The 20,580-nt window shown below is 47.4% G+C and overlaps 1 protein-coding gene across 4 annotated transcripts in view; it reads left to right on the forward strand.

Moving 5' to 3' along the window:
* COP1 (COP1 E3 ubiquitin ligase) overlaps nt 1-11,998 on the forward strand; it is a 236,435-nt gene extending 224,437 nt beyond the window's left edge. For all 4 annotated transcript variants that reach the window (XM_042851236.2, XM_065554550.1, XM_005304217.5 and 1 more), the window contains 2 exons: nt 7,454-7,498; nt 10,839-11,998. In XM_042851236.2, the coding sequence (XP_042707170.2) occupies nt 7,454-7,498; nt 10,839-10,856 (63 nt within the window). In that variant the 3' untranslated portion in view covers nt 10,857-11,998. The remainder of the gene's footprint in view (nt 1-7,453; nt 7,499-10,838) is intronic.
* The last annotated feature ends 8,582 nt before the right edge of the window (nt 11,999-20,580 follow it).

The following is a 20,580-nucleotide window of genomic DNA, read 5'->3' on the forward strand; positions in this document are numbered from 1 at the left end:
GGGCCATGTGTTGTAACATAATGTAGCAATTTTACCTTCAGTGGAAAATGTAGCTAGATCAGCTTCCAGTCTGTTAGTCTGACACAACCAAACTTTAAAAGGTTAACTGCCCTTATGAAATGCCCTTGCATTATTTATGCATTTTCTCTTGACTTAATAGTTTACATGGCTGGAGAGCTTTGTTTGTTCAGACACTCAGTACAATTCTTTCAGTTCAAGTACTTTTTTTGTTCTCAATAAGACTACATTTCATGTGGTGTTTTGGGGTTTTTTTTAGCTATCACATTCAGAGATAATCTGTGTAATTGGTACATAAAAATATCCTAATTTAGTATCTCATTTCAAACAGAGTAATTGAGAATGTGCTTAGAAATCAGCATCCTGGCTTTCCTATTCCTCAGACAACTTGCAACTATTTCTTCAGGCATATTTGCACCAGGCTGTGATATTTTGCATTTGAGTTTTGTAGACAAGGAAGAGGTGTCCTCACAGACAGGGTTATATTAAGAAAAAGAAATGATCTGCATGGTGTATGTGTTAATCCTTTTTATTTTGAGCTCTTCAGGATAGGATCACGTTTTTATATCGGGGAAAACATGTAAAGCACACGTTCCATCTCAGGAGAGCACCTTTGGCAGGGTGAATACTAATGTTCTGGGGCATTTAAGATAGCTACAGCTTGAATTTTTTATTGATCTCTAACGGGGGGGGGGGGAAGGGGGGAGGAGTTAAATTGCAGAGATTTCCACTTCCAAGCCTGGCATTTTACAGGGTGTTGTATCCCCAACTCCTACTAGGAAGAATACATGTTTCTCAGAAAGAACTATGGCAGGAAGATGCTTTGGTGCATTGGCTTAGGTTTTAATCTATGGCCTCTGAAATTTTGCTTTGGGGGACAAAGGAAATGGAAAAACAGGAAAGGGGCAGTCTTTCCTCTCCCTTTTTGCTTTCTTCCAGCCCCCCAAAAATAATGGGTGTTTTATGCCTGTGGATCCAGCCTGAAGGGTTGAGATCCCTGTCCCGGCAGCTCCAATACTAGGGACCAGCATGTGGCAGAGCTGTACTAGGGAAGCTTAGACAGCCATTGCCTGTGCCATGCTTGATTCTCATCAGTGCCCATCTAGTCTTCATTTTTAGAAATGCTACAACTCACCCAAAGAGCCTGAGGTGGTGGGGACGGAAGGGGGAGAGAAACTCAGTACTCGATGATTATATAGTTGGGTATGAGTGGTTGAGTGGAACTTTCAGTTGCTGTCTGAAACAGTGTTTGTCTTTGAGTACTTGTCAATGTGGATCCCACTGTAGATATGCAGGCCCCTAAGATCAGCCTTTTGAATAGCAGCATCTGTTAGGGCTGCACATACACCCTTGTGCTGCCTCATATTCTCATAAGAATACATAACGGACAGGACAGTTGTGACACTCCCTCAGTTCCCCTTTACCACCTTCGGCAATGAGACAGAAGCTGGTGTGTGTTTGACCTTCTAGTTATTAGCTTTGACTAAATTTCTTCAAACTGCTCAAAACTTCCAGCACACTTCTAATTATCTGAGCGATGACACCTGTGAATGCTGTAATCCCATATAAACTGAACATTTATGGTCAGACTCCCCTGAAAGCTTCAATACAGATCCCCCTACCCCCCATACAGGGCTTCTCGACATGGCAGATCCAAAATCAGCAATCTTCAAGCCCTGACCGTCCTGCGATGGACTTCCATTGAAAGGTGGACACAGCAATTGCCTCTGCAGTTTGAGTGTCCCATCATCCTTTCATTCCCCGCAAGAATGTATAAGTCACAAGACATGTGGTTGCTCCCAGAGATGAAACTTCAACCTATGAAAGTCTCTTCAGGTCCTGAGGAGATGAACTCCAGAGTCCTGGTAGCAGACAAGCTAGCTTCCTCTAGCACCATGTCTAGCAGACAAGTGATATCAAAGACCAATGCAGAGAAGATGGTGCTAAGTAAAGACACCTGAGGATTTAGGTGATCTGTCCTTGTGAGAAGACATGGAGCTCCGCCTGGAGTCTTTCTGTTTGGAGCAGCCCCGCTGAGTGCCAGACCTCAGTACCATAGGTCAGTGGTTCTCAACTGGGGGTCCACAGTGCCCTGGGGGGGGCACAAGCCCTTTCAGGAGGACCCATAGGGGCCCATAGCTGCATGCCCAGCACCCCCTGCGGGGCTAAAGCTGGGAGCTGCAGGGCCGGAGCCCTTGTGCTCCCGATGGGGCAGAAGCCCTGAGCCCATGGACAGACATGGGGGGCATTGCTCCACCAAACTGCAGTGCCTTACCCAGAGCAGGGCAGTCCTGGGGGCAGCTCCACACACACCCCACCACCTCCTTCTCCTTCTCCTCCTCCTCCCTGAGGCCCTACCCCCTGGCCAGGTTGGAGACGGGAAGCTGGAGCTGGGCATTGCAGAGAGCTACTGCTCTGGTTGGTGCCATGCAGGGGGCAGGCACAGCATTCCCCTGTCATCTGCCGGTGCCCCGGGTTGTGGCTGCTTCTCAGCTCCCAGTCCCCTTTGGCTGCTCACACATCCAGTAAGGGGTGCCTGGGCGGGGGGACCTGGTTTTGGGATGGCAGAGCCCTCGGGGAGAAGCAATTGTAGGGGGACCCAGCACACAGCCCCTGGCTAAGGCCTCTCTGCACCCTGAGTTACCCCTGTGCCTGCACACAACCCCTAGCTAACCCCCTCCCTGCACCCTGAGCTTCCCCCTGTCCGCACACAGCCACAGCCCGCCCCCCCCCCCCCCGCCCGCTCTTTCATATAATTTTTGGTTGCACCCCCCTCCCCTCCAGACACCTCCCCAGACAGGCTGGGTGGCCTGCTGTGGTGAATAGGGGTGGAGTGGTCACTCCCTCTGCAGTCCCCACTGTGCAGAACTGACCTGAGCCCCACCAGGCCCTGCCCAGCCCCCGCCCCCGGAAAATAGAAGTCAAATTACACCTATGCCCCAGGGCCCTTTCTTTCTCTCCCCCCTCCCCCCCCCCCCAAGGCCCTGCAGTCTTTATAGCATGTTGGGGCGGGGGGCTCAGAAATGCAAAGGTTTACAATCCCTACTGTAGGTGTCAGTGTAGTGTTCAGTGCCAAGCTGTCTGTGGCACCAGTGGGTTGGCTTCAGTCAGTTGGACTGTACATTGTTCTCCTGAAACTTACTGAGCTTCTCCAGTCAGTGCAGCAGGGGTGGGCAAACTATGGGCCAGGGGCTGCATCCGGCCCTCCAGACATTTTAATCGGGTCCTCGAGCTCCTGCTGGGGAGTGAGGTCGGGGGCTTGCCCCACTCCATGCAACTCCTGGAAGCAGAGGCATGTCCCCCCTCCATTTCCTACGCATGGGGCAGCCAGGGGGCTCCACACACTGCCCCCACCCCAAGTGATGGCAGCGCTCACTGCCTGGCCGCGCCTCCACGTAGGACCCGGAGGGGGAACATGCTGCTGGTTCTGCAAGCTGCTTTAAGATAAGCACCTCCCGGAGCCTGCACCCCTGCCCCCCTCTGGCGCCCCAACCCCCTGCCCCAGCCTCCCGAACCCTTCTGCACCCCCAACCCCCTCCCACACCCCAACCCCCAATTTTGTGAGCATTCATGACCCGCCATACAATTTCCATACCCAGATATGGTCCTTGGGACAAAAAGTTTGCCCACCCCTGCAGTACAGTATTAGATCATTCATTTTGCTACCTTTCCCTTAAATCCATCTTTCTGGCTGCAGTAACCTCTGCATCGAAGGTCAGAGAGTTCCTGGTCCTTATGACCAGACCTCCTTATGCATCTTTTCAGCGACAAGGTGTTTGAGATCACACCCTAGCTTTATCTCTAAGGTGATCTTCGAGTTTCACCTAAATCGGTCAGTTACCCTATCCGTCTTCCTCCTGAAGCAACACTTAATTCCAGGAAAGAAGAGGGTACATACCTAGGACATTGCCAGAGCCTTTCTCTGTTACCTTGACAGAACCAAACTGTTCAGACTGTCTCCTCCTCTTTTTGTGGCTATTTGAGGCTCATCAAAAGGCCAGGCCATCTCATCACCGGGAATCTCTAAGTGGATCATGCAGGGCCTTTTCCCTCCAAATGCCAAGACACACTTCACTAGGGCACATGCAGTTTCTTTGGCCTACTTCAGAGACACAGCAGTAGGAAGCAACCCACTGACTTTTGTCAAACATTATGCCTTTGCATGGTAGCCAGTCTGATGCCAAGTTCAGAAGAGCAGGTACTTCAATTTTTGACTACTGCTGCTGACATTCCTCATTCCTGCCATCCAGAGAGGATACCGCTTGCCAGCCTCCTAGACTGGAAGAAAGATTCCTTATCCTACAGTAACTGGTTCTCTGAGATGTTGTAGTCATTGTGGATCCCATGACCTGCCTTCCATCCTTGATGTTCAGAGTCCACAGTAAATGCCTTTGATTTGGGAGGGAACTCGGGGTGGGGTGGGGGTCACTGCCTCCCTGGCCTTTTATGTCCTTGTGCAGGAGCTTGTGGTGGCACTGGGTGCGTGTGAGGCCTCAATGGACACTGCTATTCTGTTGCGTGTGTGAAGTGCATGCACCTCTAAAGTGGGATCCAACACCTCAAAGAATTAGTTACTGTAGGGAAAGCAATAGTTCTTTATACAATTGTCTGGCAGAGTGGAGGTTCCTTCCCTCATAGTAAGTTGTTGTGCTGCCTTTTGATGGCATCCAAGATATGCTGATAAAGGCCACGGTATGTTCTGGGCATAAATCAAAGAACCTTAAAATCGAGTTTATAGCTCCTGTTAAACAGTAAAATCAACCCTAGAGATGGCGCAAACTGGGCAACTTTTTATGTATACACAGGCAAAAAGATTGATTAAACACATGTGCATCTGTCACCAGCTGTAAATCTACAGATCACATGCTGTGTGAATAATTTTTATTTCACAGCCTGCTTAGGTTTTTAATGCATTGAGCATAATGGCTGTTTTATAGGCAATACAAAGGGGAAGAGAATTGCTCCTCCAGGGGATAAAAAAGTTACTTAGATTGTGCCCCCGTAGAAGCAGCCACAGTGCTAGAGTGCTTTGACAAGCAAGTGGCCATTTGTTCAGTGACAGACTTGGTGCTAATTTCCCCTGTGTCTGCTCCTGTTTGTCTGTGTGTGCTGGGGATGAAAGCAGCAGAGCAGCGATTATCTCAGACCCAGAGAGAGGTTCTGCAGGAAAAACGGCAGGTTCCCAGGAAAGAGTGAATTACCCTCTGGCATTTTGTTTTATTTAGCTGGTAAAGCAACCCATTGAGCCAGAGCTCATTTGCAGTGGTGCCCTGACAGACTGCAGCAGCGATGCTGAATTACCAATCATTCACAATGCAAACAAGAATCGTTCACAACCAACAATCTTGCACTTATCAGCTCCAGCCCTTTGTACTAGACATTTGATATCTGTTTACGCTCCTCTCTTGTCTCAAAAATTAGTCAGATATCTCAAAGTAATCTAGTTGTCGGGCATTTGAGTCCCAACGTTGTTTGTTTCTGTACATGTTTATCAAAGATTTTCCTTAATGACGCAAGTGTTCTTGTGATTTGGCATAATGTTCTGATGCTTTACATTGAGAAGTTGTGGCATTCTCAGACAGTGCCAATATCAAGACCATCCTCTTTTCCAGTGTAAGAATTGAAATGGGGACTTTATGGTTCTTTTTAGGGCATGTTTTCTATACAAGTGCTTTGGCTTAGAGGGTCACATGTGAGATGCTATCAAAGTTCTTGCTACTCCTGTAATAGACACTATCCAGGGATGATCAAATCCATTTGTAATGCAGTAGTCCAGTGGTTTACCAAAAGGCAACTATTGTTAGGTAACTAGCTTTTTATGTTGAATAATATACCAGTTTTCTCTCCCTTTGTTTCAAAGCTGGTGGTCCTGCAGACTTCAGAACCTCACAACGAGGCAGTTTGTAGCCTAATCTTGCTATGTGCTGAGCTAACAATGTGTTCACCTCTGATGCTACAAAGTGCCAGCATCTACCAATTTTTACACACTGCTGGTTTAGGCTAGCTGTTTTCCTCGAACTCTCACACAGAATGCAAGTGTGTAATGCGCCTTTGAAGTGGGGATATTCTGTTCACTGAGATTATTAAAAATGTATGCGTGAAGTGATGGGATAATTAAGCTAAATTCATCTGAGGGTGGATAGCTTTTCTGAGACAGATCTTTCCATTTATCTTGCTGCTTCTAATATCAGCTGCTTTTAGACCAAGCAGTTTGGCAGTAAACACTACAATTGCTGGTATTGCATGGCTGGAAAAGAAGGGATGTGGGGAACCATTCTGAGACGTTTCAGAGTAGCAGCCGTGTTAGTCTGTATCCGCAAAAAGAACAGGAGTACTTGTGGCACCTTAGAGACTAACAAATTTATTAGAGCATAAGCTTTCGTGGGCTACAGCCCACTTCTTCGGATGCAAGTGTTCTTCGGATTCTGAGAAGTGTGATTCTGTCTCTTTGATTTCTTTTTCAGGGTTCTTTCTCCCTCTAGTAGTTATTTTTTAACTTATTGATAATCTCTCTCCCTTTTTTTTTTTTTCTTTCTTTTTGGATCTTTCCCCCTACCTTGTCTCCCACCAAGGCATCTGAAGTGGGTGGACTTGAGTGTGTAGGAGACTGCAGGCTCTGGATGGGAGTGGGCCTGCCATTTGGGAACTTTATTTTCCTGGGGATCTACCAGGCTGGTGAAGCAGGCCATATAAATAGACAACCAAGGTGTGCTTAGTTTGACTCTCTATATCAGTGGTTCTCAGCCTGTGGATCACTTACGGCCCAGTCAGCACACAGCTGCAATATATAGATATTGTGTGGATGCGGTTCACGGAACACATAGTGAGCTGCATATGCGGCCCACAGTGGTAAATAAGTTGAGAACCACTGCTCTATACATACCTAAGAGAGGTACCTACATCGCATCTCTCTAGCATCCTTCATGCCAGAGCCAAAGTCCTCTTCCTTTTGAACTGTTGGATTTTCTGACCCTTCCGATTTGTGTGAGAAGCTGTTGTATTCCTCTTATTTTATTTTCTATTTCAGATTTCTTGGCTGTTTAATTGAGTATGCTGCCTTAGTTGGAGGGTTTGGGGGTCATGTTAATTATTCAGTTCAGTTCAATTTAGTTTAGGCACCAGAGACCTTTGTATTCATACTGCCAAGAGATGAGTGATGATTATACTACTTGTCGTCTTCAGAGGCGTATTGTGACGATTAATTTGTATTTGTAATTTACTTTCAAGATTTAAATGTCTGTGCAAGCACTAAGGATTGTTGCTTCCTAATTCTTCAAGCTGATGTAATCTTTCAAAATAAGATTTCTGGCCACAAAAGCCCAACAGAAATGGCAAGAGTTCAATTCCTTTGAAATCAGACAAGTGTTTCAGTCTCCTACTCTATGCCCCTTCCAAATCTGCATTGCAAACTCTGATAGCTCCTCTTCTTTTTCAGGAATCCAATGTGCTCATCGCTGCTAACAGTCAGGGTACAATTAAGGTAAGTGATTTCCTGCATCTACATTTTTAAACACTTGAATTCATTCTTAGGGAGCAAGGTCATAACAACTCTACCAGAAGAAGCAGTTAGAAGAGGTCATCCCAACTGTGGGTGTTTGTAGCTTAAGCGATGCATTTGCCTTTGGCACAGGCTGGAGAGGAGAATAAAACGAACTGAAGGCAGAGAAGCCAAGTTAGGAGGCAGGTGTGGAAAACATGATGGCAACTGTCCAGCAGCCACTGTGCTGTTGCCAGTGCTCAGGGCTCTCTGCAGCATGAGAAAGAAACCGACATGGAGCGGGAAAGCTTGAAACATTTTGCAGTATGTTACCCTTGAGATTAGCCATGTAATGCTGTTCTGTTTTCACATATGGTGTGTGTTCCTGTACTAACAAATAGGCTCCATGTTTCATTTGCCACAAAAGCCATTAGAGTTTTGTCATCAATCCAAAAGTGACTGTGGCTTTACTTTTGAAGTGCAAGACTTTAATTTAATGCTGTGCTGCTCACACACATGCACCTGCATATGCATTCATGTTTGCATGCTAATCTCTGTGGCTATGAGCCACAAATTGAGAAGGCTTTATCTTAACTCCTTGGTGTTAGCCCAGTGGTTTTCAAGCTGTGGGTTGCAATGCCATTTTAATAGGGTTGCCAGGGCCAGCATTAGACTTGCTGGGACCGAGAGCTGAAGCCCAAGCTCCACCACCACGCAGGGCTCAGGCTGCGGTCCCCTCATCCCCCACCCGAGGCGGTGGACTCAGGCTCCACCCCATTCCCAGGGTCATGTGGTAACTTTGTTGTCAGAAGGGGGTCATGGTGCAATGAAACCCCTGCAATCCTCTGGCTGCTACCACTGAGTTAGGGTGCCATAATGAAGCATGCTGAAATCCAAACTCTCAGCAATAAGAATTGATGTTCCAAATGAGCACATGCTCCACTCACCTTTTTTTTTTCATTCCTAATGCAGGAATCAGTGCCTACAGATAACAGCTTGTAAAACTTGACTGGCTGCCTCTTGCATGAAGAGGCTAGTGTTCAACAATCCTTGAGCTCACTCAGAGATCTCCTTCCCTTTCCCACAGGGACTGTGTGTGGCGTGACTGTTAATTAGAACTGCAAACTTACCTTTTCAACTTGAATTCAAAGTCAGATTTCTTAATGTCAAAATTTGAGCTCCGTCTCCAGCAAGATAGTAAACAGGACACTAGGTTGATAGCTGTGATTTGGTCTCCTGTCTTCAGGACCTCTCTCTTCACAAGCACTCTGTAAATGAATCTGTCCCTGGAACTTTATCACCAAATGGTGATGCTGACGCTCTTTGCTTGTCTACCTTTTTGTTCCATGAACCTCAGAACTTGCACACTTTTAGGGTTACCATATCTAACAAATAAAAAAAGAGGACCCTCCACGGGCCCTGGCCCCGCCCATTTCCCCACCCCCCCCAGCCTGCCCCAACTCCGCCCCTTCCCCGCCCTAACTCCGCCCCCTCCTCCCTCCCACTCCCAGCCACACGGAAAGGGCTGCCCGAGCGCTACCGGCTTCATGGTTTGCCGGGCAGCCCCCAGACCCTGCGCCCCCGGCCAGCACTTCCCCAGCGCAGCTGGAGCCCGGGAGGGGAAGCGCCCAGCCGGGGGCGCAGGGTCTGGAGGCTGCCCGGCAAACCGTGAAGCCGGTAGCGCCTGGGCTTCGGGCAGCCCCCTTGCCTCCAGACCCTGCACCCCCAGCCGGGCACTTCCCCTCCCGGGCTCCGGCGGCGCAGGGTCCGGAGGCATGGGGGCTGCCCGAAGCCGGTAGCGCTTGGCTCCGAAGAGTCGGGGAGGAGCAGAGCCGCCGCGGCTGGAGGCTCTGCTCCTCCCATGACTCTTCGGCTCTGTTTAAGAGCCGGGCTGCCCAAGCGCTACCGGCTTCGGGCAGCCCCCATGCCTCCGGACCCTGCGCCGCCGGAGCCCGGGAGGGGAAGTGCCCGGCTGGCGGCTGGGGTCCGGAGGCAAGGGGGCTGCCTGAAGCCCATAGCACTCGGGCAGCTCGGCTCTTAAACAGAGCCGAAGAGTCAGGGGAGGAGCAGAGCCGCCATTTTCCCAGACATGTTCGGCTTTTTGGCAATTCCCCCCAGACAGGGGTTTGAGTGCCGAAAAGCCGGACATGTCCGGGAAAGAGGACGTTTGGTAACCCTACACACTTTCCACTTTCTGATTGTCAGAACTACACATCATAGGGCATGCCACACAGACTGGCCCCAGAGCGTGATCGGCAACATTGGCCTCCATTGTGACATAAATCCCCTTAGCCCTAGAGGCTTGGTGCCTAAATGGCTTTGTAGTCCAGCTCTAGCCTTTTTCTTGTAATTGTTGATTAGTGTTTCACAATCCATTTTCAAACTTACCCAGAGGTTTCCACCCCTCGAGAGACCTGGGTTCTTTTCCCTTCTGTGCAACCAAGTCACTGTGACTTCAGTGACCACTCTAGTTCTCTGGCAAAACCTGACTGGACTTAATAGTCCTGATATTTTTATGTTAAAAACAAAATACGGGGGAACAGGATAGGAAAAATTTCACCTCTCAGCTCATTCTTATTAATCAGAAAGAAGCCCCCACCCCAAAAGGCCCCAGTGATGTGTGTGGTTGGTTTTTTTTTTTTTTTTTCTTTGCAGGGCATTTTTAACTGTTAGAGTATTCTGCATTAGCTTCCTGGTAACCCCTGTTGCACCTGCTGCCTTTTGCTCCTCAGGGAAAAATTGGTTGTAAAGAGGAGATTTTGCACATGCACTTAGCTTGTTAATTAATGAAGATGTGAAGAGAAATGTGTAAACAGTGACAGATATTAGAATTCTGGTGTTGCCTTTTTTAAGTGGTGGTCATTGGGATGGGACCAGGTTTAGGAAGAATTAATAGGAACTCCATTGGTTGCTCAGCAGATGAGTACCCAAGCAGCTCTGAAGAGTGTGCAAATTGTATCCTGCTGGGGGAAGTCCTGCCTTCCAGGGCCCCAGATCATAGTGTTGTCAGAGCTTGGAAGAGTTAGTTCATGCACGTCTGAACAGAAGGGTCTGCTGTCTTCATCAGTGCACCAGGAAGACGCCAGATTGAAAGTGCTCATTAGGAGCAAAGAAGATAAGAGGTGATTGGACAGTCTTGCATCATGTTGTGATATATCAAAACATAATGCATGCCTTTCGTTTTTTAAAATGGCTTACAAGGCCATGCAAGACACTACTGTATGTGGTGAACAGAGAGTAAGGAAGGCAGAGAAAGGGTCAGCTCACCTCCTAGTGATGTGGGAGATAATGAACACAGTAAATCCCTGTTCTAATCGCTTGTTTGCTCCCATTTTTTAACCAGGTACTGGAGCTGGTATGAAGTGTTTTCTGTCAAGGCGTGAGGTACTTGGTCCTGCTGACATGCTACAGCTTTCATTTGGGATCCTCAGTGGGGCAAGAAACCGAAATCACCTTGATATTCCTCTCCACAGCCATCATTTTGGGTTTTTTTTTCCATTTACGGACTCTATAGGACCTTTTGAAACACAGGGAACACCAGTGAACTGTCTGCCATCAAGGTTAACTCCACGGACTTTGCTGCTGCTTGTATGGTTGTCTAATTTTTATGATAGGGAAACAAATTCTTTTAAATAAAAACAAATAACAAAAAGGAATAATAAAGATGATTGAGCCACAAGGTGAAGCTGGAAGATTCTCTCTTGTTGCATATGGGAACAGATTTACTTGGTAAGGGAGCTAACAGGACCACAGAAGGGCTGTACTATGGAATCTCACACTTCTGGGTTACCTTACCTGGGCTTTTCCTACATCCCCACAAGGGGGGGGAAAAAATCTCTGAGCCTTACCTGGACATCGAAGCAGTTTGCTTTGAGAGCATAAGATGTATGTGGTTTAGTTGTGTTTTGGTTTTTTAGATGCATTCAGTGTTCATGAAAATTGCCGGGTTGACAGTTCTGGAGACTGAAGTCCTCCAGATACAACAGGAAAGTGGCAGCTTCCCCCTCCCCCTGCCAGTATGCCTCAACCCTGACCTGGAGGGACTGCTTGTAAGGATGGGGTCATTCTGTCTCCGTGCCCACAAAATCCTTGGCGCCTCTGCAGCTTGCCAACAAAACAAGGGTACCAACTGTGACGTGGACATCTGTTGACTGCGAACTGGACTGACTCCACTAAACTATTTCTCATAGGGCACCAAACTGCCGTTAGCTAATGACTTCCTGCACTGCTGAATAGGGCTGGATTTGAATCATTCAGCTAGAGGTGAAAGGCTCCAGATCCTGTTATCAGTGCCCTGCTGTCTCATCCACTCTGCCACATGGCCTGTTGTTTGTCCCCAGTTCATATCGTGGGGAAGCCAAGCATTTTGAATGTTGTAATAAGGAGGGAATTTAATTGATTGTAATGTGTTTCAAAGCCGTGATACAGGAGCTTTATTTTTAATAACCAGGCATACACTTAATTGTACATATGGAGGGGCGGAATAAACCATGATGCTGAGTGTTAAGTTGTTACTTTGTGAGGGTTCAAGAAGATAGATCACATTATCCTGCACGGCAATAATACAGAGCTGCCAGTACCACTACCCCAGTGTAAGTTTAAAGTTGAATTAGAAGGTATAACGTTTTATCAGTTTCCACTCTCATCTGCCTGAAGAATTGCTGTGTGCATAGTGACCCCAGATGGAAATGTTTTATTTACAAACATCTCACTTGAATTCACTTTGGTCCCACATTCAACTTCTCCCTTTCAGTCTGGGAGTACCACATGGGTGCTGGGCTTCACTTGGTAGAAGGGAGAGTCTTGCATTCCCTCACATCCCATTGGGAACTAGAGTTGCCTGGCTGTGAAAGGCATCCTAGCTCATCCAAAGATTAATGGCTTAGTTGGAGCTTCCTGGAAGGATGAGGTGTGAGATCCTTGTGACCCCTGTTCTAGGGACAGAGGGGAGAGAGAGAGAGAGTAAAAGTGGGCTTGAGGTTAAAGCAAAGGACTGGGAGTCGAGCACTGTGAAGTCTAATGCTGATTGCCATAGGTGTCCCGAGTGACATTTGGTGAGTCACTTAACTTCTCCGCATGCCGATATTATCCATTGGTGAGGGTGAGACGTGCTAGCCGTAACTGACAGGAATCGTGAGGTGTACTAGTGCTAATTTGCTTATAAAGTGTGTTGAGAATCCCAACTGGGAAGATGCTGTAGATGAACAAAATTACTATCGTCATCCTTAGGATTGCATCTGGCAGGGAGGAGGAGATGAGGGTCCTCGACTCCAAATGCAATTTGGATGTGGTTTCTCAAGTGCTTTGTTTTCTTCCCTGGCTTCAGGGGTGGGTGAGCAGGGAGGGACCAATCAGAAGTAAGAGAGAGCATGACAGCAACTGCCCCACTCTAAGGTGCCATCTTCAGGTCTCAGCCATATGAGCCATGGGAATCAGCATGGCAGAAGGAAGTTCAAATGGCACCCCTGGCTGTGGGCATTTCTTCTGTCACAGGGTTGGTATGTGTGAAATGCCCAGGAAAGCAGCAACTCTTGATTTTCGTTTTGCTGCTTTTTTTAAAAAAGCTTTGCATAATTGTCAACTGTAATGCCTTATATTTAGCAAAAGGATTTCCTTTATGTCTGATTTGGTGGTTGGTGTGGCAGCCTTTGCTCTTAGGTTCAAAAACTAGGAAACCTCTATCATTTTGCAAGTGGATTTTCCCCAAGGTCCGTTTTGATGGGGGTGTTTTCACAAAATAGCTTTTTGGCACCTGCCGATTTTGTTTAAAGAGGTTGTCATCAGCAGTGCGTAACAATCTGTTATTTTGAAGAAGTAAAACCCCTTCCCTGCGTTTGGACAGCAGGGGACGTAGGATCAGCATAGACCAAAGTACTTGGTTGTACTTCACCCAGCTCTGTGCCCAAGCAGCCATTCTCAATAGGTGACATTACACTTCCCTTTCCCCTCCCACACATTGAAAATCTGTTGCTGGGTTTTTAAATTGAAAATTGGTCTGGCGAGGCTGAGATCTTAAAATGAGAAGCAAAATACGTACCATATATGCTCCAAGGCTACTTTGCAAATTAAATGGAAAACAGTTTTAACTTTAAGTTCCTTGTTTTTTAAGTTTCCATTCTATTTAAATCAAGATAAATGCAAATTCAGTGTCTGGCTCTAATTAGAACCACAGCAACTCATGAATGGAGTGATGCTGTTGCTTTTAGAAGATGTTCTCTGCTTTAATCCCTTTAATTTTCTTTCCGCCAGATAACCCTTCTGTGTATATATGTCATATAATTATTTACTATAAGCTTTGTTAGCAGCATTTGGCTAAAGTTCTTTTGTATCTGTGGTATTGCAATCTGTTTCTAAAGCCCCTTCCTTCTCTGAGTTCTGTAGCCTTGCTTGGTGTTATGAGGCCTAGTAGTAGATGTAAATGTTTATATTACGGTAGCACCCGAGTGTCCCAGTTGGGACCCTTGTGCATGGTGCTATACAGAAAAGAGATTATCCTTGTCAGGATTGAATCTGTAAATGTATAGGCACACCTGAGATGCTGGGACAGCCGCCACACAACATGCCTTTTAGCCACAGTGTGCGTATTGTCTAGTGCAGGCACACTGATAACTTTGTCTAGCAGTGTGCAACGGCTAGTATAGACAGGGCTCAGGCATATAACCAGTGTGTCATGAAATCCTGTTGGGAAGTTATGGCTTGGAGACAGAAGTGCCTGAAGGCTGTCTGTTCTAGCAAACAGGTACGCTACGTATACATGTGTCACTAGTGCATACAAAGGATGTACTCTGTGTGTGTATATCTTCACACATCTTCCAGCCTATTGACAACAGTGGTGTATATGTTTACCCACAGACATTCCAAACTAGGCTGTGGACTACCCAATCATAAAGTGTTGAAAAGTTCAAATGCAAAAGGCTACCAAACTCCAATGAAATGCTGTGAATGCAATCTAGCGATTTATTGTTACACCTGGAAATCTGTGTGCTTTGTAGTCCCCTTTTTTGAAAAAGCAATAGTTTTGGGCAGCCCAGTGAATTACTTCAACTATAAACTAATGTGCATCCCCATAGATGGTGTGTTAGTATATTCTCTCTCATAACAAGCAAAAACTTCCAAACCCTGTGCAGCGAGCCAGCCTCCTTTATGGAATATGGGAACATTCGTTTACTCTTCAGAAGAAGGATGCTTCTGAGCTGAAAGAAGTTCGTTGCTAGACAGAATGTGAAGTGATGGTCAAGGGGAAATGTCAATTGGTGACGATATGTCAAGGCTCTTAGACCATGAGCGTGGACCAGATGTTAATGCTGGTGTTTTGCCACAACGTGCAAGATCCATGTTTGTTTAGAGTAATTTTATTGAACTATGGAAGATCCATAAAGACTGCAGCCATTATCAGAAAGGAAATACTCTTACTCTTCCATCACATTTCTGTGCATACAAGCGCTCTTCTCTTCCTCCTCCTCTGCAGCCTCATCTCCTTTCACAGCACTAACAAATGCCCACCAGGATCTCCAGTGGCCAGAGGGCAATGTATTTAATGTACTCTGTGTGGCTTGAGAAATCATTTTGTTGTTTTGAATGCTTCTATTGAGCACTGTGAGTATCTACACATGCACATAGTGGTATTAACGCTGATGTCCTGGCTGATTGCCAACTTGGGTAATTGCATTCTGCCTACCTTAATTCCCCCTGCAGTTTCAAGTGACGAATTTTTTGCTTAAAGGCTTGTTTGGTGTTGCTGAAACGGAATGACAGGTGTGTTCCACTCCGACACTGACTGGGTTTCAGTGGGGGTAAATGATTCCTATAATAGTCTAGAAAGTGCTTTTGTTGTCCTTCAGGATGGAACATTATTACAGAAATGTGAGGGATGACTGTTTGGGTCTCTCTGCGTGTTTTGTACAGTACATTGAATCCTTTATTTCCTTTATATTTTACATTTTTATTTTCCAGTTTGGTTTTACCTTAGACATATCAGGAATATGGTCTTCTCTTCCTTGGCTTTGCTGAAGACCTGCTCAGAGTATAAGGGCACTTATGATGAGTCCTTAACACCTTAATTGAAGGGGTGAAGGTGTTGAATCTACAACAAAAGCTTTGTTCAAAATGTTAATTAAGCATTGGAGTGAAATAGGTTAGGCCAGAACCAAGAGTTTTAAACAGACTAAACATCCCTTTCCTGCTTTATTGCTCAGCTTTCACTTGTTTAGCCCTTGTGATGTTGCTGTATCTCTAGTTCACCACAATCATTCTCCCAGCCTCCCCAGGACCTGAATTTCCAACGTAAGTCATTCAGGGGAAAAACTTGGGAGTCGGGGGGACCTTGAGGCCTTTCCTTACGCATCATAAAAAAAAAAAAAAAGTCGCAAGCCCAAAGACTTATCCCTTGCTGGTCACCTTTAAAAGGTGTCGAGGGAAGGGGTATAGGCTGAAGACCAATTACATTCAAGCTTTTCCAAAATCCTCATCAGACCATGGAATATTTTATTTCATGAATTCCACTCATCAGACCATTGCCACCCATGTAGCATCTGGTGTCCGTGTGCACACTCAGCATAGTGACCAATCTGCTTTACCCAGCAGCCCTTCCTCCTGCTTATAGTTTGTTTTAACACCCTCTATTGGCAAGAACTACTTTAGTAGCCAATTGTTTAAAAACTCAGCCAGGCCAGGGGCATGCACCAGCTCATCTCCCATAGTCTGATCAGTGGTGGTATGGGGGGAAATAGTTTATCAAAATCATAGACAAACAATTTCCTCCCTGGACCACAAGATGTTTTGTGACTGTTAGTCCCCAAGGTTGTGCTTCTCTTCTGGTAGCCATAAGCCCAGAGTCGTCTAATGACTGTTATGACAATTTTTGGTGACAAGTAGAACGTCTCAGTTTATTTTTTTTTCTTCCCACGTTTGTGAGGATGGAGAATTTAGAATCTCAGATTCAAACCATAGTTTCAGCTGAGCATGTTTTTTAAATCCCCCTTTTAAAAGGCTCACAATTGTTCCTGCCCTGCAGTCTCTTTCAGGGAGGTGATTAACCATTTATGGTGCTCCACTAGTTTGATTTCTCAAAGTCGGGCTTGAGTTTGATTCCAGCACTTAAAACCTGGGTAACTTCAGTGGAATATGGGACATGCTGTGAGCATCTCTAACCCACTCCTCTTTCTTGGATCCTCTTGGGATCCTTTGGGTTCTTCTGCACCCTCCAACCTCACATTTCAACTTTTAAAGGGAGACTGAATTAATCCACTAGTACATGATGGCAGGAAAAGGGCTGGGGAGCCAGCAGTCATGTCAGTCCTCAAAAGGAAAATAATGTAGAGATTTTATAAAAATAGAAAGGCCATCCTTATAATGCAGGAATAATGGCATGTGACTGCTAATATTAACCCAACAGTATGAGCTAGCAAGTGCCTGCTTGCTTGTACAAACCTCCGCTGCATTACATCTCCACACCCTGCTTGTCTTCTCCACTGCTCTCTGTCCTAGCCCGGGAGAAGGCCAGACTACTTGGGCGTTGGAAGGAAAGCAATCCAGGTGTTGATGGAGACAGAATGAAGGTAGTTTTGTGCAAGTGTTAAGGGTTCCCATTTTGCTTTTGGGACTCTTTCCTATAAACCCAACAGATATTTTCCTGACTGAGTGATCTAATGGTCCATGTTCCTTCTGAGTGATGCTTTAAAATAATCAGTCTGTTCCATGCTCTTGTGAATAACCTTCTGCCCTGCAGGGGTTAATAAGTGCTACCCACTCTGGGAAGATGCTTGCTCTTTACAGCGGTGCCTCCTTTACAGGGCTGTGGGCGAGAGCCTGGCTGGTTAACTGCTCCTGGCAATCTGCCACTGCAAAAGTAGCAGCCCTAACCCCATCCTGGGAAGCCTGAGATTCCTGTTCTTTCAGCAGAGCTGTGCTCCCGGGGCTTCCCATTAGCCCAGAGCAACAGCCCCCCAGTACCAGGGCCAGCGCATGTCTGCTGAGTCTGACTGAAACCTGCTTTCTCTGGTTCGGCTAGTTCCTGCGGAGCTTAAACCGGCTCAATGTGGCTGAGGAGGGACCTAGTTGCCCAGCAGCGATGGCCTAGCCCTGTTTTAACCCATCAGCCTGGGACGCTGGGATTTCCACCACCACTGAATGTGCTGCAGCCAAATCTGTTAACAGAGCCGCGCGCTGCTCCTGCTTTCTCCACCTCCCCAGAGGAGCTATTTTCCCTGCCCCTTTCCTAATCTTACCCTCTAATCTACCTCTCAGCCCATGGAACCGTGTTCCAGCATGACCTGGGCTACGTCTTACTCGGCGTGTCCTAGCTGGTGCTTGAGCACCTGTGCTGAGTTATAAACCTGGGCTTACAATCGCTGCACCCGGGTCACTCAGCCATGCGAATGAGTCAGTACCACTCTACGCAGACCTGATGCGGGTCTGCAGCTCGCGCTTCATCCACGCTGAAAAATGACCAGGCTTGGACCCCCCAGTCCTCTCCCCGGTCGAGGTCCTGAGTCCTTGCTAACCTGAGTCCGACTGATTTATGTGTGGGCAGAAGGGGGCCTGCCTCGGAGCCTGGGCGAATCATGCCGTGTAGATGTACCCCCGGGGTCTCACCCCGCACTGGTGCCCATATTGCAGGCTGTTCTCAGTGTATGTATTAAAGCAAGTAGCACATCCCTGAGGGTCTTTCACCTGCTGCCCTTTCCCTGTTCTCTCACAGGCAGATACATTCACCCACAAATAACTGGACTAACTAATTCTGGTGATCTAACAAGTCTGAGCCCTGCTGTGACCAGAGTGAGGCACAGACGAGAAGGCCCCTGTGCGAGCTGCCTCCAGACAGTGCTGACACTGGATCTTACTCATGCCCTGCCATATCCCCTCCAGTTCCAGTCATTGGGCCCTTGCCATGCACCTCCCCCATCTTCTGAGGCACCTCCTGCAGGGCCTGTTGCACTCTCTGCACGTCTAGCATGGGCCTGGCCCCAGTGGTTCAAACTCTTCCCGTCTGGTTTGCACTCCCTGCTGCTGTTTGCCACTGCACTTGTGGGTCAATACGCAGCTCAGCATTGAACTACAGCCCTGGCTGCTGAACCAGACTCAGGCCTAGGGTGACCAGATGTCCCTATTTTATAGGGACAGTCCTGATTTTTGGGTCTTTTTCTTATATAGGCTCCTATTACCCCCACCCCCATCCTGATTTTTCACACTTGCTGTCTGGTCACCCTACTCAGACCTGTTGCTTCAACTGCCCCTCAGTATGAACCCACAGCCCCCAGCCTGTTCCTGTCCTGGGCGTCTAATGCGCTGCCCATGCCCCTCATGCCTACCCTGCTATCCCCTTGTGGACTTCTCCTGAACCATGTGTGCCGTGATCCAACCACCGAGGTCAGGTGCAGCCTGCTAAACTCGCCCCATTTGTGACCTTTGACGTGATTCTGGGATGCATGGCTACTGGGTTAGGCTACTGAGCCATGGCTTCTGATTTTAATCTCTTAACCCCGTGGCTTGCCGCTCCCTCAGTGCCCTTTATCACACAGGGGAATAAGTGCGGTGTGTACAGAGGGGCCCCTGGAGACTGCGGCACAGGAAAATAATGTATTAAAAATGGATGAGCCAGGCGGGTGCGGCTGACAAGCTGAAGCGAAGGTGTGTATTTTAAAAAAAGGAAAATGACAGCTTCCAGGAACTCCCAGCTACAGAGAGAGACTGCCAGCGAGCGCAGGTGTGGGAGCCTGCATTTGTCCACAGGGGCCTTCTTTAAATAACTGCTTTATCTTGATTACAGCATCTAATTCGATGTGTCAAAATCCCCAACAAACAATGTGAGTCTTTAAGGAGGAAGAAAATAACCTTGCGGCAGGTGGCTATGGGCACACTCGTGAGGAAGCTGTAGTTGATTGGGCTCTCGCACTCTGGCTGTTAGCATGGCAGACACTGCACAAGAGCAGCGTAGAGAATGCAACTCTGGCCCACCGAAACGGGGAAGCTGCCGATGGCAACTCCTGTGCTCCATCCTCAACTCGCTTGCCAGTGAAAAGCCTCAGTGCTCTAGAGGAAGGGAGGAGAGGGCTCGCTGCAGTTCACAGAACAGTAGATGCCACTGGCCTGCTGGGTGACCTTTGGACAAGTCGCTGCCCCTCCCTGTGCCTCAGTTTCCCCACCTGTAAAATGGGGATAAAGATACTGACTTTTGTAAAACGCTTTGAGATCTACTGAGGAAAAGTACCACGTAAGAGTTGGTTATTTTTATGATTATCGTTCTTATGGGAACAAGCCCAGAAATCAGGGAACAAAGGGTAACAGCCTCCCTTCCCCCACCACACCTGGTTCTAACCTCCCAACCCGTTGGTCATGTTATTTTTGGGATGGCTGCAAGGCCGGGCACAGGCAAGAGAGTGATGAGGTAGCACTGTTGTTTTATTTCTATTCCAGTAGAGCCTAGAGCACTGAGATTTGGGCCACATTGTGCTGGGAGATGCACATGGAGTGAGAGCTGGTCCCTGCCCCAAAGAGCATATGCTATGAACGGCTAGGCAGAAAGCTAGTAGGGAAAGGAAGTATGCCATCCTCATTCTACAGGTGGGAAACCGAAACCCTGAGGGACAAAGGGACTTGCCTATGGGAATCGAACCCTGCCCTGTGAAGGCCTAGCTCAGTATTTTCATCTGAAGGGACATTGTTTCTTCCTAGAGTGAAGCTGGAGCTGGGCCAAAATAAAAACATCACATCTGAACCCTGACAGATTCACAGACTGGGGAGGAGCGGGGTTGGTGCTGCTCAGCTTTGAATTCCTAGGTCTGAACTAGCTGCTGTGGTTTGGTTCCAGGTCAGATCCCAACCAGAAGGCGCCTGTTTCCCTGGTTTGGATAGAATTGGTATCTGTCTCTTCATGGGATTCTTGCCATATTTTAGCCCGAGACAAAAATTCCTCAAGAACAGCTGTTTTCATGAGATTAAGAAAATAAAAACGGCCACACTGGGTCAGACCAATGGTCCATCTAGCCCAGTATCCTGTCTTCTCACAGTGGCCAATGCCAGATGCTTCAGAGAGAACGAACAGAACAGAGCATTTATTGAGTGATCCATCCCGTTATAGGTTTAGG

This window comes from Chrysemys picta, chromosome 8 (assembly GCF_011386835.1).
Source record: "Chrysemys picta bellii isolate R12L10 chromosome 8, ASM1138683v2, whole genome shotgun sequence".
Classification (NCBI taxonomy): Eukaryota; Metazoa; Chordata; order Testudines; family Emydidae; genus Chrysemys; species Chrysemys picta.